Genomic DNA, 17,619 nt, shown 5'->3' with positions numbered 1-17,619 from the left:
ACACAATAGAGAAGTGATCATGCATGAAAAGTTACATGTCATGTCTGTTTAACATGAATACATTGATATATTAACTATAAAAAACAAAATCTGAAAATAGCTAATTATAGGTGTGCAACTTAGTGGAAATGTTGCTTTTCATTAAGAAGAAGGAGTATGTTGATATGCTTTTGAATGAGAAGTATATAATAAGTATGCTCAGTAAGTGTACATTTATAAAGTGGTTGCATTTTGGTTAATAACTGAAAAGTATTATAAATAGTATATAATAAATATAATATATAAATATATAAGTATAAACATAAATATGTAAAAATGGTTTATTGTATATTTTATAGCTTAAAATTATTGTCATATTTATTAGTGAACAAAGAACGTTTGGTTTAACTAGAAGCTATATTTTGGTTTGGTAAAAACTGCACCCTGTTTATATTTGCAATAATCTACAATTGTGTCACAAATGTTTCTTTTTTATTAAGCTGTGTATTTAATCCTTAGAAAATATTTTCAGAAATATGTTATAAAGGTCATACCCAAGTACATGTGCTACAAATTGGCTAAAATTAGAATTATTCTATAGACAGACTTGGCACAACAAAGCAGAATTCATCTTCCATCCTAAATCCTTTTCTTTAGCTTCATTATCCCTCACTAGAAACTTTAACTAATAGGGAGAAAGATCAGGGATGCCAAATTCAGATGGCTGCAGGAGTTTATAGGCAAAGTTATAATAATGAAAAGAATGTGAATCTGCCCAGAATAAGATGAAAGGAAGAACAGGAACTATGGTGAACTTGAGAGTGTGTGTCCTGCCCAAAGGCATGTATGTTTAGTTTTTTCCCCATATGATGCTGGCCAAATAAAACAAATCTGAGTGCTGGCTTCACCTTTCAGCCTGGTTAGAATGTCAATGACCTAGACAGAAGGTTAGTATGCTCACTCCACAGTGGAGAACAAGAATTGAGTAGTAAAATGGTTTAGATCCACCAATTCAGACACACATTTCTATTACTGCCAAGACCCTCACCTTTTTGACATCTTGCTTTTACTAGGAATATAAACAAATATCACTTTTTTCCCACTGAAAAAAATTGCTTTAATTGAAAAATTAACAGAGGATTAATTTCTAAGTTAGTTTCTCATGACCAGAAGTTGTTACTTTCTGATGACTTTTCTTTAGTTATAATAATAAGGTTTTTAAAGTTAAAAGAAAATCTTCTCACTGAACCATTATAGCTGTTTTACTTTAAAAGGTAGGATATTTTTAAGATAGCCTACACTTGCATGCTATGCTGTTATAAGTTGAATGGCATCCTGTACCTTGCGATTCTCAGTCTTCATGATACTATTTTCAAAATAAGTCAACAGAGACAAGTGGTGGTGAGCTGGGGCTTATCCCACAGCTTGAGATGGGATCTCACTTTTGCTCTAACACCTCTGTTGTTCTATAAGCCATAACTCCCACCCGGATTTTCTGCAGAGAAAGGGTAGAATCAGTGGCTGTGTTAAATAAATGCAGACTATAAGTTGTCTTTTAGAAAAATCTTGAATAAAAGAGCCACAGTAATCTCCCAGTGCAGATAAGTTTGGATTAAGATAATTTCTTTCTGATATATAATCAATGATAAATAGCTGGGTATTGATAATCTAATTTTTTTCTTTCTTCCCATTCAACAAAATTAGTAAGTACAGACCCTCTGTTAGATGGCATGCTAGGTGCAAGTATTTACTTTAAGTTAATTTTAGTATTACTTCTCAGCTCATAATATTTAATCATGAGAAGATAAGAATTTTGAGAAAACAAAATGTACTTTTGTATAGAAATTAAGAGTGAAAAAAATAACTTCTGAAAATCTCAACAAATGTGAAATTTAACTGGGGAAAGCATATCATAAAAGTATAGAGATAATGGGATCTCTAGAATTGAGTTATAGAGTGTAATATGGAAAAATAAATGCTATTTAGAAAGATAAATCTTACAGTATACAAGAAACTTTTGGAAGAAGGGAGCACTTGAGTTAGACTTTGAAAAAGTGTATAATGTTCAAAGACTAAAGAGGACTACAGTAAAGGTTTTAAAGGATTGATTAATAATATGGAAAAGATTGGGCAAAGGGATATAAAGAGAAATGGAAGAAGAGAAGGTGGCCAGAATACTGGATTGACAAGAAAGATGATCAGTCTGAAAAAGTAACATGGGGTTTGACTTAGGAAACTTTGAACATCAGGCAGAAGAATCATTAAATGATGATGTAATAGGCAATAGTAGCTAGCATGTTTTTGAGTAGGTGTGAGCCATAACAAGACCTGCATTTACGAATTAATAACATCATATGGTTAGCATTTATTTAGTGCTTCATATATAAGAGCTTCATATATAATAATTCAATTAATATTCCCAAACATCTATGAGTGGGTACTATTATTTTATCCATTTTACAGCCCCAAGATATTTGATCAACTTGCTGCCTTAACTAGCCAGTAGAGGAGTCAATTTCCAAACAAAGACAATCTGAATGCAGAGACTAGATGCTAAACACCCTTGTACACTATGCTTTTCCAATAGAAAAAGTTGGAAAGTGAAGATACCAAAGACAAGAAAACTAGAAACCTACTGTGTAGAACATGACCACTTTTATTTATTTATTTATTTATTTATTTATTTATTTATTTATTTACTTATTTATTTACTTATTTTTTTTTAAAAGATTTATTTATTTATTTTATTTCCCCCCCTCCCCTGGTTGTCTGTTCTTGGTGTCTATTTGCTGCGTCTTGTTTCTTTGTCCGCTTCTGTTGTCGTCAGCGGCACGGGAAGTGTGGGCGGCGCCATTCCTGGGCAGGCTGCACTTTCTTTCACGCTGGGCGGCTTTCCTCACGGGCGCACTCCTTGCGCGTGGGGCTCCCCCACGCGGGGGACACCCTGCGTGGCACGGCACTCCTTGCACGCATCAGCACTGCGCATGGCCAGCTCCACACGGGTCAAGGAGGCCCAGGGTTTGAACCGCGGACCTCCCATGTGGTAGACGGAAGCCCTAACCACTGGGCCAAAGTCCGTTTCCCTCATGACCACTTTTAAGGAGAATGTAAGACCCCTTTTAGAAAGATCTGTACATTATTTAACAAGAGGCAGTCTGGACTAGTGTGGTGGAGTGGAGAGAAAGCAAAAGATCAAGCACATGGAGAACTAATGTATGATGGGATGCAATGGTAGTTTGGTTAGAGCAACCAAAGATGAAGGTGAATAGTAAAAATAACTTCAAATGTCCAGTGAGCTATTGATAGAAATGTGTACCTTAGGAGAATGAAAGACAGAAGGTTTTATTAGTAGTTTGATATGAACATCACATGTCTGTATTTCAAAGGTCAGAGCTCAAATAGATTTGATTATTGCAGCAGAGATTACAAATTAAAGGAAACAGTATATTTACTTTCTAGAGAGTTTGCATGTAGAGAGAAAAGAGTCAAGGGATTACTTTAGGATTTGTCCAAAGTTCAGAGGTAGGAAGACAAAAGTAGAAAAATAAACTTTTTCGTAAGAAGAAATAAAAGAGTATACCTCCTTGGAAGTTGATAGGTGGTCAGTCCTCAAAGAAATCGAGAATAAAATGTTCTCAGGCAAGTTAAAGTTAAGGGAGTAATGCTTAGAACATGCTCACTAATGATTTTTTTCTTTGTTTTTAAAAGAGCTTTAGATTACAAAAATGTTACATCAAAAATATAGGGAATTCCCATATACCCGACCCCCTCCCCTCCCACACTTTCTCCCATTAACATCTTTCATTAGTGTGGTACATTTGTTACAAATGGTCAACACATATTGAAGCATTGCTACGAACCATGAACTATAGTTTACATTTTGGTTTACACTTTGCACTGCACAATTTAAAAGGTTTTGACAAAACATAAATGGCTTGTATACTGATTTTGAAACTATAATTTCTGTTAAGAAAGAATAATAGATAGGAGAACAAAATAAATGGAGTGCTTTTCTTTCTTGTTTTCAAAATGGGGACTAGCTGTACAATCTTTACCAGCCAAAGTGAAACAACAGCAGCAACAACAGCAAACCTAACCAAAAGAGTAGGGCTTTGGGAATAAGGCCAGTGGAGTATGGATTGAGACTCAAGAAGAAAGAGGAGGTACAAAACTGAAATTACAGGGTAGAATGAGTTCCAAATGGCTGTTGAGTAATATCTAAAATTGTATGCCACCTACATATCCATAAACTAAGATTCATCATTAAACCCTTTCAATGGGCAAGATCTGTGGTACATTTAAGGCAAAGCCTGATTTTGCTCTCCAATTTGCCTATAGCCATGTTAACTTGTCAATTTTACTGATTTAAGGCTGCTGGAGTTTTGTTCTCTCTTTAAGTAGCAATGTATTTTGGTTTTTAGTTTACAAAGTATTTTATAAACCAAGAATGGCACATGTGTCTGTTTGGCAAACAGCAGAAATCAAATCTCTGAATAATTTGTAAACCCAGAGAGCCAAGCACACCTGCCTCAGGAGTGCTTGGGTAATACTGCTATTTTATAAATATATAAGAAATATTGTATTGTTTAGGTCTGGTTTGTTTATCATTAAAGTTCTTGAATATTATTTTCCTCATAAGTGTCTAATGGTATATAAGGGAAGCTACTACCTGTGTACAAATAGCATTTTGAAAAAAGAACTGAAGCGCTTCATTGAAAAATATCAGAAAACTGTCTCCCATTGTTTTCTCATAAAGTACAGAGTTGGGGCTGTATGGTACCTTCCAGTTCCAAAAGATAGCACCCTGTAACTATCATTTGAAATGGTTTAAAATGGTCCAGAATTTTACTTCTAATGTGTTTATTTCCAAGGGATGTTTATTTACTTCCAAGGGAAGTTTTCTAGCAGCTTTGTGTTTTTTATGGATGATAGCTGAAATTTTCCTTGTCGGTGTTTTTGACCATGATTCCTAATAGATCTGAGTGGAGCCAGCAGGTTTCTGCAATCCTGCTGGGTAGTCTAAAAATCAGTAGCAGGAGCTGCCATGAATGTGGAAACTATCAAAGCACTTTGAGAAAGGTCAAAGTTCTACCACCATATACAAAAGATAATTTATCAGTTGACATTGTTTATATAACTTGAGTAAAATTTTTAGTGAATGTTGTATAGTAGTTCATATTTTAATAATTTGCCTAAATATTTCCAGATATTAGAAAACAATTTGTACTTTTTATATCTAAAATTTCAAAAAATTCCTGAAGTATTAACTATTAAAATGTTAGAGTTTGCTTTATATTTAATGACATAATATGAAAATACAAAACAATACAAAAATGTTTAGACTATTATCAAAGTTGATTAAACTATTATGTTTTCATAGTAACTGTAATAATACTTGTCACTTAAAAACAATGTTTCAGGAAATAGCAGATAGGCATATATAATTTTTTTCTCTAGCTCAATTTAACATCAGTGTAGTTAACTATCATGGCAAATTGGTTTCTTACGTAAAACTTTTGGATGCTAATTTCCGGGTTTTCAGAAACATTAAAATTTACTACCCCAATCGGTTCACCAAATTTTCTTCTGATTTTTAATTGACGCCTTGATAATCTGAGACTAAATTTAATTTTGTTTGATTATCATAAGAGCTGTACGTAATATTCTCATTTATTCTCTCTTGTAGAGTGCACACACACACATACACACGCATACACCTGCAAGACAGTTTTTTTTTAAACATGGAAGAATTGTTTTATTTAGGACAAGATCCAAGAAAATTTTGGTGGCAGCAGGGGCTGAGGGGAAAAGGTGGTGGCTATTTTCGTACTTTGTCAGACCTCTGTGCTTAAGTGTTCTAAGGATGTTTTGATTTTACTGGAGAGAGAATAAATATGAGAATGATTCAATAGCAGATAAAGGAAGTGCCACAGGATTACATGAGTAATTGCCACATCAGTGGTTTAGACAGCAAATACTATGAACCAAGCAGAGCAGACTGGGGAGTAAAAAAACATTAGAGTTCTCCCTCAAAAGGATGGTAGGATTTGAATAACAATAATAGCTAATATTTATTGAATGCATGCCATGTGCTAACACTGTTTTAAATGCTCATTTTTATTAATCCTTGTAAAACCCTATGAAAATGAATATTTTAGTTTAACTGTACGAAATTGTCAATATTCAATTTTTCTCACTTTCAAAAATATGGTTCATATGGTTTAACTTAATACTATTAATATCATCCCCACTTTCAGGTGAGGAAACTGAGGCACAAAGAAACTGAATAATCTGCCCCAGTTCAAGAGGTAGCAAGTGACTGAACCAGGGCTCAAACTCATAACATCCAGTTTCATGGTTAACCACGTAACCCAATGCTTTGAGGGAAGAAGCTACTATACTTGGTCAGAGTGGTGGTAGGAGACAAATCTAACTCAAAGATTAAAATCTGTTATACGTGATTCTATCTCTTAGTACTGTATAAGAGCCTTGTGAAATGGGAGAGTATGTTCTCACTGTTTTTGCTCTACCAACTCCATGCTTAGCATGATATCTATGACAGTTTAATAATTATGCTAAAGTTGCCAGTCATATAGATGAATACTGTTTTTATGCAAGAGCAATAATCAAGTAAGCCTGTGACTCCATATAAGACCTTGCTATCCCAAACATTTGCTGTCACAGTTACCTAGTAAAGTAGAAGTATGTTTTATATTTTTGTCTTTAGGAAAGGACAATGGACTAAGGGTGTAGAAAACCCAAGTTTGAGTCCCAAAGGGCTCTGCTATTCACTTGGATCAGTCAGTTACATCTTCTTCTGTAAAGCAGGAAAAATGCCTTTCCAGCTTCACAAAGTTGTGATGGGAATAATCATAGCCCTAGCTACCAGTAACTGAACTCCTACCATGAGCCAGGCTTTCTGCCTAGTAATTATATCCTTTTTAATCTTTATACCACCCTCGAGGACACCATTCTTTCCCATTTTTTACAGTTAAGGAAATAATAAATCTGGGAAGCTAAGCAACTTACCCAAGGTCACACAGTAGGGCTAAAAATTGCACTTTTGCTGTGACTCACTTCACTGAAGACGAGGAACACAGAAATGTTTCACAACAGTGGAAAGCCTTTTCTGCAATTTAGAATTCATTATTATTTCTAAATCATCTATGAATCTCACTGGGCCTCACAGGCACAAGAGTTGTCCAGTAGGGATGGTACTAGCACATTTGTGAAAATAGAAGTGTTAAGGTTAATAGCTTTCAACCCAGCAGGAGACTGTGCTATGTGAGAGTCAACAGTTTGGGCTCAAGCCTGTGCTGGACTGGATCGTCTCCATACTTAAAATCAGGAATAGGTACTTATGTTCACATCAGCTAAGTGAATAGGTCTTAATTGATAATACCTTGTGCATATAATTTTCAACCTTGTACTCCAAATTCATTGATTTTCAAAACAGACTAGATAACCCATATCCAATTTAAAACCAAGACTTTTAAATTGACAAAGGGCACAGTCTTTTGTCCCTTTTAAAATCTGAGGAATCTGTGATATATTTAGATTTGATACGAAAGCAGTAGCTACACAATTTTCTAGTATATACAGTAGCATTAGCGCCAGAAGAATTGCATTCCTACTTGACTACTTCATTATTTTTCTTTGTTCCTGAACAAATCATGGTATCAAGGAAACAATACAAGACTGGAGTTAAAAGACCTGACTTCTCATTATCTGCTCCTAAATTGTCATGTCATGACAAATCAACATTTGTTTTCTCTAGGACCCATTTTCTATCTCTGAAAAAAAGAGGGGAATAAACAGTTCTAAATCTAATAGTTGGTAATTCTCTAGTTCAATGCATTAGTTTCAACTCTTAATGTTTCAACTTTCCATTTGTTAAAATATCTCCAGATTAACAAATTAGGTAAAATGACTCACTTTTTTACCTAATTTGTAGAAGAAAGCATGATATACTTTACAATGTCTTTTGATATTTAGATGCATACACATTAGAGTTAGGAGGTATCTATAACTGAAGCACATCCAGTTATAGTTAATTTTCAATTCCATAAACATTTTCCAGTTCCTTTTATTAAAGACTGAAACTATGTACCTTGAGAAGTACATAGGAAATAATAGATAGTACACTAAGACTTAAAATCCTTTTCGTATGAGAGTATCAGTGAGTGTGTGTGCATGTGTGTATATGTTCACGTGTTTTCCTTCCATCAAATATCTTTAAATGGACACATTAACATCACAGCTTATACATAGTACTTAGCTTCAATGCTCTCTTCAGAGATAAAGGGAGTTTTACATTTAGAAAAATAGCCATAATACTTAATTATCTAAATATAATTTTGTCTTGATATCGAACTTCTTTTTGTGAAAATAAGCCTTTTTGCAAGCAAATAAAAAGATTTTCAAGGACAATTAGTTGTTAAAAAAAAGTAATCGAGATTCAAATATCGTTTTAGCAACTCTATGGTACACAGTGTAAAACATAGGGTTTTGTAATTACATTTTAACTCAGTGCCCAGTTCTTCTCTAAAGAATTGCCTTATTTTCTGTGTTAAGCAATAAATAAAATATTTTGAAGATCCAAAACTTAATTTGACTTCTTCCAACAATGCAGAAGGTGAAGGAGAATGACAGAAAAATAACCCTTGTAATAGCTTGGTGTAAAAGAGAAACAGTTAAGGTCAAAGGCCAGTTTTGCCCAGGTTATCCTTGGACCAGCCTCCTTGTTTCTAAGAGCCTCTCATTCTTTACTAGAAAATGTGATAATGTCCAATGTCATTTCTTGATCCATCTTTCTATGAATTGATGCTTCCAAGTGAAGGAAACAAAGAGGCCAGATTGTTCCTGTATACCTTGGTCTCTTTAGGCTCATTTTCTATGAAATAGTTTTCTTCCTCTTCCTGTAGTACACAGAGGTAAGTTGGTGTTCTCCATCCTGGGCATTCTTCCCATCGTATTTAATTGGAAATGCTGCGGCTACAAAATCACCTTTGTTTGCACTAGTTCCTATAGTTGCATAAATATTCAACTCAGAGAGAAAGCCATGGAAGGAAACTGGGAGAGTATCTTTGTATGTTAATTCCCTCAATTCAAAGATAATGAATTTGACACTGATGGGGTTTATTGACTTTCTAGTCAGTTCCACATTTCCTAAAGAGTGGATTCGTTCTTCTTGTTTAGAGTTTTCTGACTGTGTCTTTGTTGTTGTTTTCCTTCCTGTCCAGGAAATACAAGGGGCATTGATGGTTATTAGTGGATTCCATATAGGAGTAAATATGACAACTTTCCTTATCTGGTCTTTTTCTTTAAAATTCAGTCACTCAATGAGATGGAATTATGATGATGTCATTTTTGAAAAACATATTAATAGATTGCTCCTGCAAATAAATTGAAAGATATGGAAACCATACTGAGCAGGATTTTGAAAGAAGTCAAAATTGTATTTTTTATCTAGGAGCATTTATTTTCTTAATTTAATAAATGTAAGTTTACATCCCCTGAAGTATTCAAATTTTAAAGAAAAGGAAAAAGCTTCCAATATTACCAGATTTTTCTCTTGCCTCATCTGTCCAGCTCACTTAGGGACACAAGATAAGTTAATCTTCCAACTGATAAGAACTTTTGGAATAGCTTTAATAAAATTTGCTTAATGAATTGTGTGACCAACTATTTACCATAGGGTCTCTCTAAAGCTTGCCAATAGATTGCCTTAAAATTGACAGAGAAGTCGGCAGAACTGCACGCGAATTCTCTTCGTAAAAGGTTAACTAAAAAAGGTTGCTACATAATTTGTTGAAAGCTCTTCTGTTGCAAGTGGGTGGCAAGGTTTCAGGAGTTTTCATGAGCAAGGTACTTGACCTTGAACCTTGAATATTGGCTAACTAAAGGTCACAAACTCCCAAATGCACCTATTCTTACTATAGCGATAACCCTATCCTGTCTCTTTTTTTGTTCCTTCCACAGGAAGCTGTCCTCGAAGAAGGTACAATTGCTTTTCAAAATTGGGTTAAAACAGGCTCAGAAGTCTACAGACAGTTTTGGATCTTTGATGTGCAAAACCCACAGGAGGTGATAGTTAACAGCAGCCACATTAAGGTGAAGCAAAGAGGTCCTTACACATACAGGTGAGCAGTCCTCACATGCATGGCCCTCTTTCCCTGACCAATGTATTTCTGCAGATGATTTCCACTCAACAAATGCCATTTTATTGAAATGTGTTTACCATATGCTTGTCAGTAATATATACTGGAATACGTTGGCCCTACCCATGTAGAATTGTAATCTAAGGAGTCAGTGACTATAAGATGCTTCATATTTTGAATAAATGAAAAGCATATGCACAGGCATATATTAATATAAACATAGAGCTAAATTAACCAAATGTTCATTATTAGACAGTGTACATAAAAGATATATGGATTTTATTATAAATTCACCAGGATCAAGTAATTGTGTAACACTTAAGTAGTTATGGTTTTGGTTTTTGTGCTCATAGCATATAGTTCTTGTTAGCAATTCTATAAATATGCATATTGAAAAGGAAAACATGTTAAAATTTAAATATCAAAATATTTAAACTCTTAAACGTATCAGTGGTTCTCCAGGTGTGGTTCTTATTCGATGCAAGTTCAATTGTGAACTTGTTCGATGCAAATTCTCAGACCCCACTCCAGACCAACTGAATTAGAGATTTCTGGGTGGAACCCAGCAGTCTGAGTTTTTTACAAATCCTCTGGATGATTCTGACCCACATTCAGTTTTGAGAATCATGGCCGGATACTGATTCTATATACTTACAGTACCTGTTCAGGATTTATATTCAAACTAAGTCACAGGTCCTATAGACATTTAATTTTCTCTAATAGGCTTATTCTTATATTTTCTCTAGTGCTGAGATTGAATATGCTATACCTTGATCCCACATTCCTTAATAGTTTAGCACATTTTTTAATGGAATCTTAGACTATTAGAGCTAGGCAGAGGGAAGCAGACTTGGCCCAATGGGTAAGGTGTCCATCTACCACATGGGAGGTCCACGGTTCAAACCCTGGGCCTTCTAGCCCGGTGTGGAGCTGGCCCATGTGCAGTGCTGATGCTCACAAGGAGTGCCCTGACACACAGGGGTATCCCCCACGTAGGGGAGCCCCACAAGCAAGGAGTGTGCCCCATAAGGAGAGTTGCCCAGCGCGAAAGAAAGTGCAGCCTGCCCAGGAATGGTGCCGCACACACGGAGAGCTGGCACAACAAGATGACGCAACACAAAGAAACACAGATTCCTGGTGCCGCGGATAAGGACAGAAGCGGTTACAGAAGAATAAGTGAATGGTGGAAATGATCAGTCAGATTCTTTCATTTTTTTAGATACAAAACTTACACCAGTGGATGTGAAGTGTCTTGCCCAAGGTTGCACAGAACTAGAAACAAGTAACTCCTAGATATTTTTCTTTTACATATTTTATTCTGTTTAAATTAGTGATTCTGTGTTTTTTCAATCTATCAAAGTAAGATAGGGAAGTTGGGGTTCTAAAAACTGCCTAAACCAAGGATTAAGAATATATTTATGATACCTACTTGGGAACACAGGTGAATCCTGCTACATCATTTGTTATGCAAATGTGTGATTTTTCCCTCAAGGGTAATTATAACTAGTTATAGACCATGATCAGTTTTTCACAGAATTTCATTTTTATAATGATTTCTTATCATTCATAAATTTTAGTACCTTATCTGTTTGGGGTACTCTTTAGTTCTATGATATTCTTTTCACTTTAAAGCATCAATATATCCCTAGATCAACAACTCACCCAAATATAATGAAGTAACAGTAGTCATCGAGCAGATGGTTCCTGCTGTCACGTGCATGGTACCAACTTGCAGAATGCCCTGGCCCCTACTCTCTTCTAGCACTTCCCCCCAGTTCCCTGTCTCTGGACATCTGTGGCTATTCTCAATTCTGCTGAAGAAGACCTGGTTTTCATTATTACAAGAAAAAGTTACTTTGGAAATTTAAAAAAATTTTTTTCATGGTGTTATAGCCCTTAAGTTATTAGCAAAAGTCTATATGAACATCTTATTTCAGAAGAATGTTGTAACTACAACACACACCTATGAACATCTAGAATTCACATGTGACCTAATGACATTCTAAGCCTAATTGTTTAAAAAGCATAATCTGAGTGAATAGAAAAAATAGAAAGGATGGTTATTTGCTTGTTTACCACTTTTAAGAATATTATTTGGGGGGGGGGGGGGACTAAAACATACCAAGATCAACCCTTGTCCTCCCGTTTTAAGTGCTTCTAAACTATATTTCATTCATAGAAAATTTTAGATATACTTGATTTGCTTATAGAGGCGATGGTGAAGTGGAGAAGAAAAGTTGGATTTGCAGTTGATATAAACAACTCCTCAAATAACCGTAATTAAAAGGTGTTCTAATCAAATACAGTAGCTCTTGTACCATGATGCAATCAAACAATAATTTAGTTTTGCTGCATGCATTAAATAATGGGAGAACAACTAGTTACCTTTTAGAAAAATATTAATAGATTGAGAATATTCTGTATATTGAACTGAATATGATTCCCTCTTTAAATAGAACCACAGGCTACATATTTGGCCAATGTTCCTAAAGTGTATTCAATAAAACAATGATTACTAAGATTTTCACTTGCATCAAAGTAGGAAAGTTGCTTAACTTGAGAGTGAAGTTATATTCTATCCTACACCATTTCCATGAAGACTCTGTAATTCCTTCAGAATATTCTCATCCAACATAAATCTTTTTAAAAATTACTTTACTTTGGCAAGAATAAAAAGAAAGCAATGGTGGGAAAAATCTAGGGCAAATTTATACCTATGAATCAATACTTTCCCAAACCTATATAAAATATAGTTTTTAAACAACTGTTTGAGTGATTACATTCTCTTTCTACAAGTACATTTTAAACACAGGCCTCACTTTCAAGGATTTTTCTCTTAGTGAGTGCCATCAACTGGTATAATATTGTAAGTACAATTTAAGTAAATTGTATTATTTGTATTTGTATTATTTGTATTATTTTGCTGTTTCGAGTACTACATATACATAAACATCCCTGAAAATTTATCATTTTAGTAAACACTTATTGAAGAGCAAAGTGTTTAGAATACCTCTAGGAACCTCTCATTGTTCCCATTGATTTTGTTCATGCATGCTGATTTGAAATGTTAATAATACATAATCTGAATTTAAAATATAATTTTTGAAAAAACCTGCATTATTAGTAATTGATTGCCTTGGGTACTGTTTTGGATTTTTTTAATATTCTTCATATATGTCTAAAGTACTTCAAAGAGTATAAATAGCATTGATGAAATTATAAAAAATGAATTACCTTTCTGATTTAGAACCTCCTATCTGGGCAAACACTTTAGCTAGCATATTTTCTTTCAAAAGGATGTGAGCCACTGATGAATTAATATATTCCTTCTAAAATATTTATTGAGATTTTATTCTGTGCCAGGCACTGTGCTTAGAGGTACAAAACCCTCTTAATTCCTACCCTACAATTATTTACATTTTGATTATAATCAAGCTAAATGCTTTTTTCTAAATCCAGTCCCTTTTTTTAAGTCTACTGTAGATATCTTTTCTTCTCTCCTTATCACATTCAAACATGTGATAGGCTAATGAAGGGTACATACCTTAGTTTCAGAGAGTATTTTGTTTCCCCCATAACAAACCTGCTTCCCCACATTCCTGAAAAGTTATTGATGCTTTGCAGCCAAGAGATATTAGAGGAACTTAGACCCAGTAAATATTTTATTCAATATTTAGAGGCAAAAGTTGGCCTATAGTCCTTAAAAACGGAAATTATATTCTATTAGCTATCTTTAGTTCTCCTTAAGGTACTGGAGAAGATGGAAAAGCCTGTTCTGAATAGGCAATGTCATTTGCGCATTTTCATGTATATTCATTATATATACAGATATCATATGCTCATTAATGTTCTCCTGCTTAAATCTCTCTCTCCTGTCTCTGTCTTTCCGTCAGGATCAAGTCTAAACATGTCAGTATAGGATGCAACTCTATATATTTGAGAACCTGATTATTTTAGTGGCTTTATGTTCTAACCCCTTCCATAATCCTAATCTATACCAGCAAAACTCAACTATTTGCATTTTTTAAAATACATTATGTTCTTTCTTACTTCTTATCTTGCACATGCTACTTCCTATCCTACTTCTTCTAACTAAATTCCCTATTTATCATTCATGCACTTATATGGAATTCCTATCAAAATGAGTCTTATCCCTCACCGCCATCATGACCACTTCAAACCTAGTTTTGTTCTATGTTTACCCATGGACTCTGTCCAGACTCCCATCATATCACATATTACTTCTCCTTTGCTATTTTAATTTCCTGTTTGAAAGTTTCGGACCACTACTGAATTATTTGCTAAAGCCCCAACACTGGCTTATTTATCATATTAACCCCATCATTTAGCACAATTTCTGTCATATTCTATGTACTCAAGAATTGTTAAATGAATGTCATTTGAGATCTAATATTCACATAAGATACTTTTTTGAATTGTGTTTATTTCCATTTTTAGAGTTCGTTATCTAGCCAAGGAAAATGTAACTCAGGATCCTGAAAATCACACAGTATCTTTTGTACAGCCCAATGGTGCCATCTTTGAACCTTCACTATCAGTTGGAACCGAGAATGATACTTTCACAGTTCTTAATCTGGCTGTAGCAGTGAGTAGACAAACAGCAAAATTATTTATTTCCAGATACCCTAGAACTCACTATAATTAATCTCATATTATAATTATATAATTTATTTGCCACTTTAACAATTATGTGTTCCTATGTAGTTATTTTGAATAGATTTATGATCAGTTGGAAAGATGGCAAGATCATACGCTATCCAATTGCATTGTAAGAAGACTGAAAGTGACTATAAAAAAAAATTAGAGCTAGCCTGTTATGTTTCCTTCATCTGACTGACTCTGAGTCACAGAAATGTAATCATCTGTGAATTAGATCAATTAGATATTAATCCTGCTAAAATGTGGCAGATTCATTATATTAAGCTTTATTCTAGCACTTAAAGCATTTATTTGTTAAAATCTGATATTGTATTGGGGTCTTAAACAGTGTTTTTATTTATTTAATTTTTTAATTTTTTATTTTCAGGCTGCACCCCATTTATATCCAAATGCATTTGTTCAGGTGATACTCAACTCACTTATCAAAAAATCAAAATCATCAATGTTCCAAACCAGAACAGTAAAAGAACTATTGTGGGGCTATAAAGATCCATTCTTGAGTTTGGTTCCATATCCTATTAATACCACAATTGGTGTATTTTATCCTGTAAGTACCAAGTAGGAATGATAATATTGTTATATTTTAATTAGGTGTTATAATATAATGTAATATATAATAGTAAATATAATTATATTGTTATACTTTAATTAGATAAGCATGATGGCATTGTCAGGGCCCATTTTCTCATTTAGTGCCTCAACCTTTTGCTGATATGGGATTATCTGTAGTCATAAAAAAAAAAAAAAGTCCTCACCTCTCATGGCTTCAGCTTTCTTAGAGAAATTCACATATATGAATTTTAAAATCAAATTTAAAATTCAGAGACAGATTTAATAGTTTCTACTCTGCCTTTTATGTATGTATCATTTATCTAAAATTATCTTGTAAGTCTGTAAGTCTTTGTATACTATGTTTGGTTTTGATTTCCCTTTTCATGAAAATCAAATCAAGTCAAAAACCGTTTTTCAATATGTATTGAATATACTGTGCTCTCATTCTTCCTTTTCTAGACCCCTTACAAATTTGTTTCACTTTACAGAAAGGGACAATTTACAGAAACGGTTTCCCTTTTTTTTTTGAACTGCTGGGATGGGGTCAGATATTAAACCCGGGACCTCATATGTGGGAAGCTTTCACTCAACAGCTGAGCCACATGAGCTCCCCTGTTTTACTTTAAATGAAAAAGTCAGCTTAAATTTGCACATTGCAACCAGATTGTTAAGTAAGCCTTCCCTGTTTTAGTGGGGCTTGTGAATAAGAACATCCAGTGTTTCACAAATATTATTGAAATTACAATTTTTAGATTTAGGAAAATTGAACTTGATGTCATACTTAATTATAGTTTAATGTTCCAAATTACAAATAGAATGGTCTGGCTATTGAATTGGAATTTTGATATGATTTAATTGGGCAGTATAGATGGTATTACAATTCCCCAGTTCATTATTGTTTTCCTTTTAGATAGTGCTTGGGATTGTGAAGTTACACATCAACTAAATATGAATGTAGAAAGCCTTAAAGAATCAGATATTCAGTTATTATTATTATTAAAGTTTTAGTCCAAAACTAATAATGCTTTCCCTGACCTGGCTAATTCTGTTTAGAACTTCGTCGTAGCATGTAGAATACCTCTAGAGATCTGTCATCATCCTCATATGTTTTGTTCATGTCTCCCATCTCAATCCAAATCACCTCACTGACTTGATTAGGGCGCTGAAGTTTTATCATGCTAACTTGTCTTCCTTTAGCTCAGCATCTAGCACTTATTTCTAGGTATCTTTTATATTCCATCCTTTTGAAATTTTAAAAGATCCATAATTTAAAAATATTTATTTAAATATACATTTCAAATCATATTAAACATATATGGAAGAACATCTAGTCTTTGAGAAATGTGCAAGTGGGTTAAATATTTTATAGCTTGGAAAATATGACTTGTTATTGAAGTAATTTTTCATGTACATCTCTTTTCAGTACAACAATACTGTAGATGGCGTTTACAAAGTTTTCAATGGAAAAGATAACATAAGCAAGGTTGCCATAATTGATACGTATAAAGGTAAAAAGTAAGTATCCAGACAACTGAAGGGTATGTGTTTGTGTGGCTAGAGAGATAGATCCTGGGGGGCACTCTAAGGCAGGAAAATTATTTGTTTGGCACAGGCACCAACCTACTAAACTGACCTGGCTGTGTTTCAGCTTCCTACTGGTGCTGGTGTGCCAGACATTAACCCTTTATTCCTGAGAGCTAGCATGGCCACCCCAGTGCTAGCTCCTGAATAAGCAAACTTTAGAATTTCCTTTACCTTTTATGCATGGGTTCTCTTACATAAATCCAACGAGACCTTCCCTTCTTTACTGCATATCCAGCGCTTTATACAGCATCTGTAAAATTATATAACCACAAATAAAAAGGAAGAAAATCAATAAAGCAACAGATTGTTTGGCATTACATAGGAAATTATATTTTACTGTGTTTATTTACTTTTAAAATTGAGCATATAAAATAAAAATTATGCTTTCTCGTCTATGACCTAAATGTGCTGTTCCTCTCATGACTTTCCACCTATAAAACTATCTTGAATCTTTTTCTGTACTTATCACTGTTTTTGAAATGTTATCAAGGCAAAAATGGCATTAGTATTTTAAGGTAGTTCTAAAATTTACATATTAAACTTGAAAATAAAGAACATGCCTACTTTGAAGAGGTAAAAGAACAAGATATCTTCAAATATGATGCATTCCATTTTTTCCCTATCTACTCTCTTTATCTGATGGATACATGGCTTATCCTATGCC

At 34.0% G+C, this 17,619-nt stretch overlaps 1 protein-coding gene across 11 annotated transcripts in view; it reads left to right on the top strand.

Moving 5' to 3' along the window:
* CD36 (CD36 molecule (CD36 blood group)) overlaps positions 1-17,619 on the top strand; it is a 323,059-nt gene that overhangs the window by 288,847 nt on the left and 16,593 nt on the right. For all 11 annotated transcript variants that reach the window (XM_071215192.1, XM_071215193.1, XM_058297108.2 and 8 more), the window contains 4 exons: positions 9,961-10,121; positions 14,598-14,745; positions 15,187-15,366; positions 16,795-16,886. In XM_071215192.1, the coding sequence (XP_071071293.1) occupies positions 9,961-10,121; positions 14,598-14,745; positions 15,187-15,366; positions 16,795-16,886 (581 nt within the window). The remainder of the gene's footprint in view (positions 1-9,960; positions 10,122-14,597; positions 14,746-15,186; positions 15,367-16,794; positions 16,887-17,619) is intronic.

Source organism: Dasypus novemcinctus, chromosome 5, assembly GCF_030445035.2.
Source record: "Dasypus novemcinctus isolate mDasNov1 chromosome 5, mDasNov1.1.hap2, whole genome shotgun sequence".
Classification (NCBI taxonomy): domain Eukaryota; kingdom Metazoa; phylum Chordata; class Mammalia; order Cingulata; family Dasypodidae; genus Dasypus; species Dasypus novemcinctus.
The sequence above is the reverse complement of the archived record's forward strand: the minus strand, read 5'-3'. Positions and strand labels throughout refer to the sequence as shown.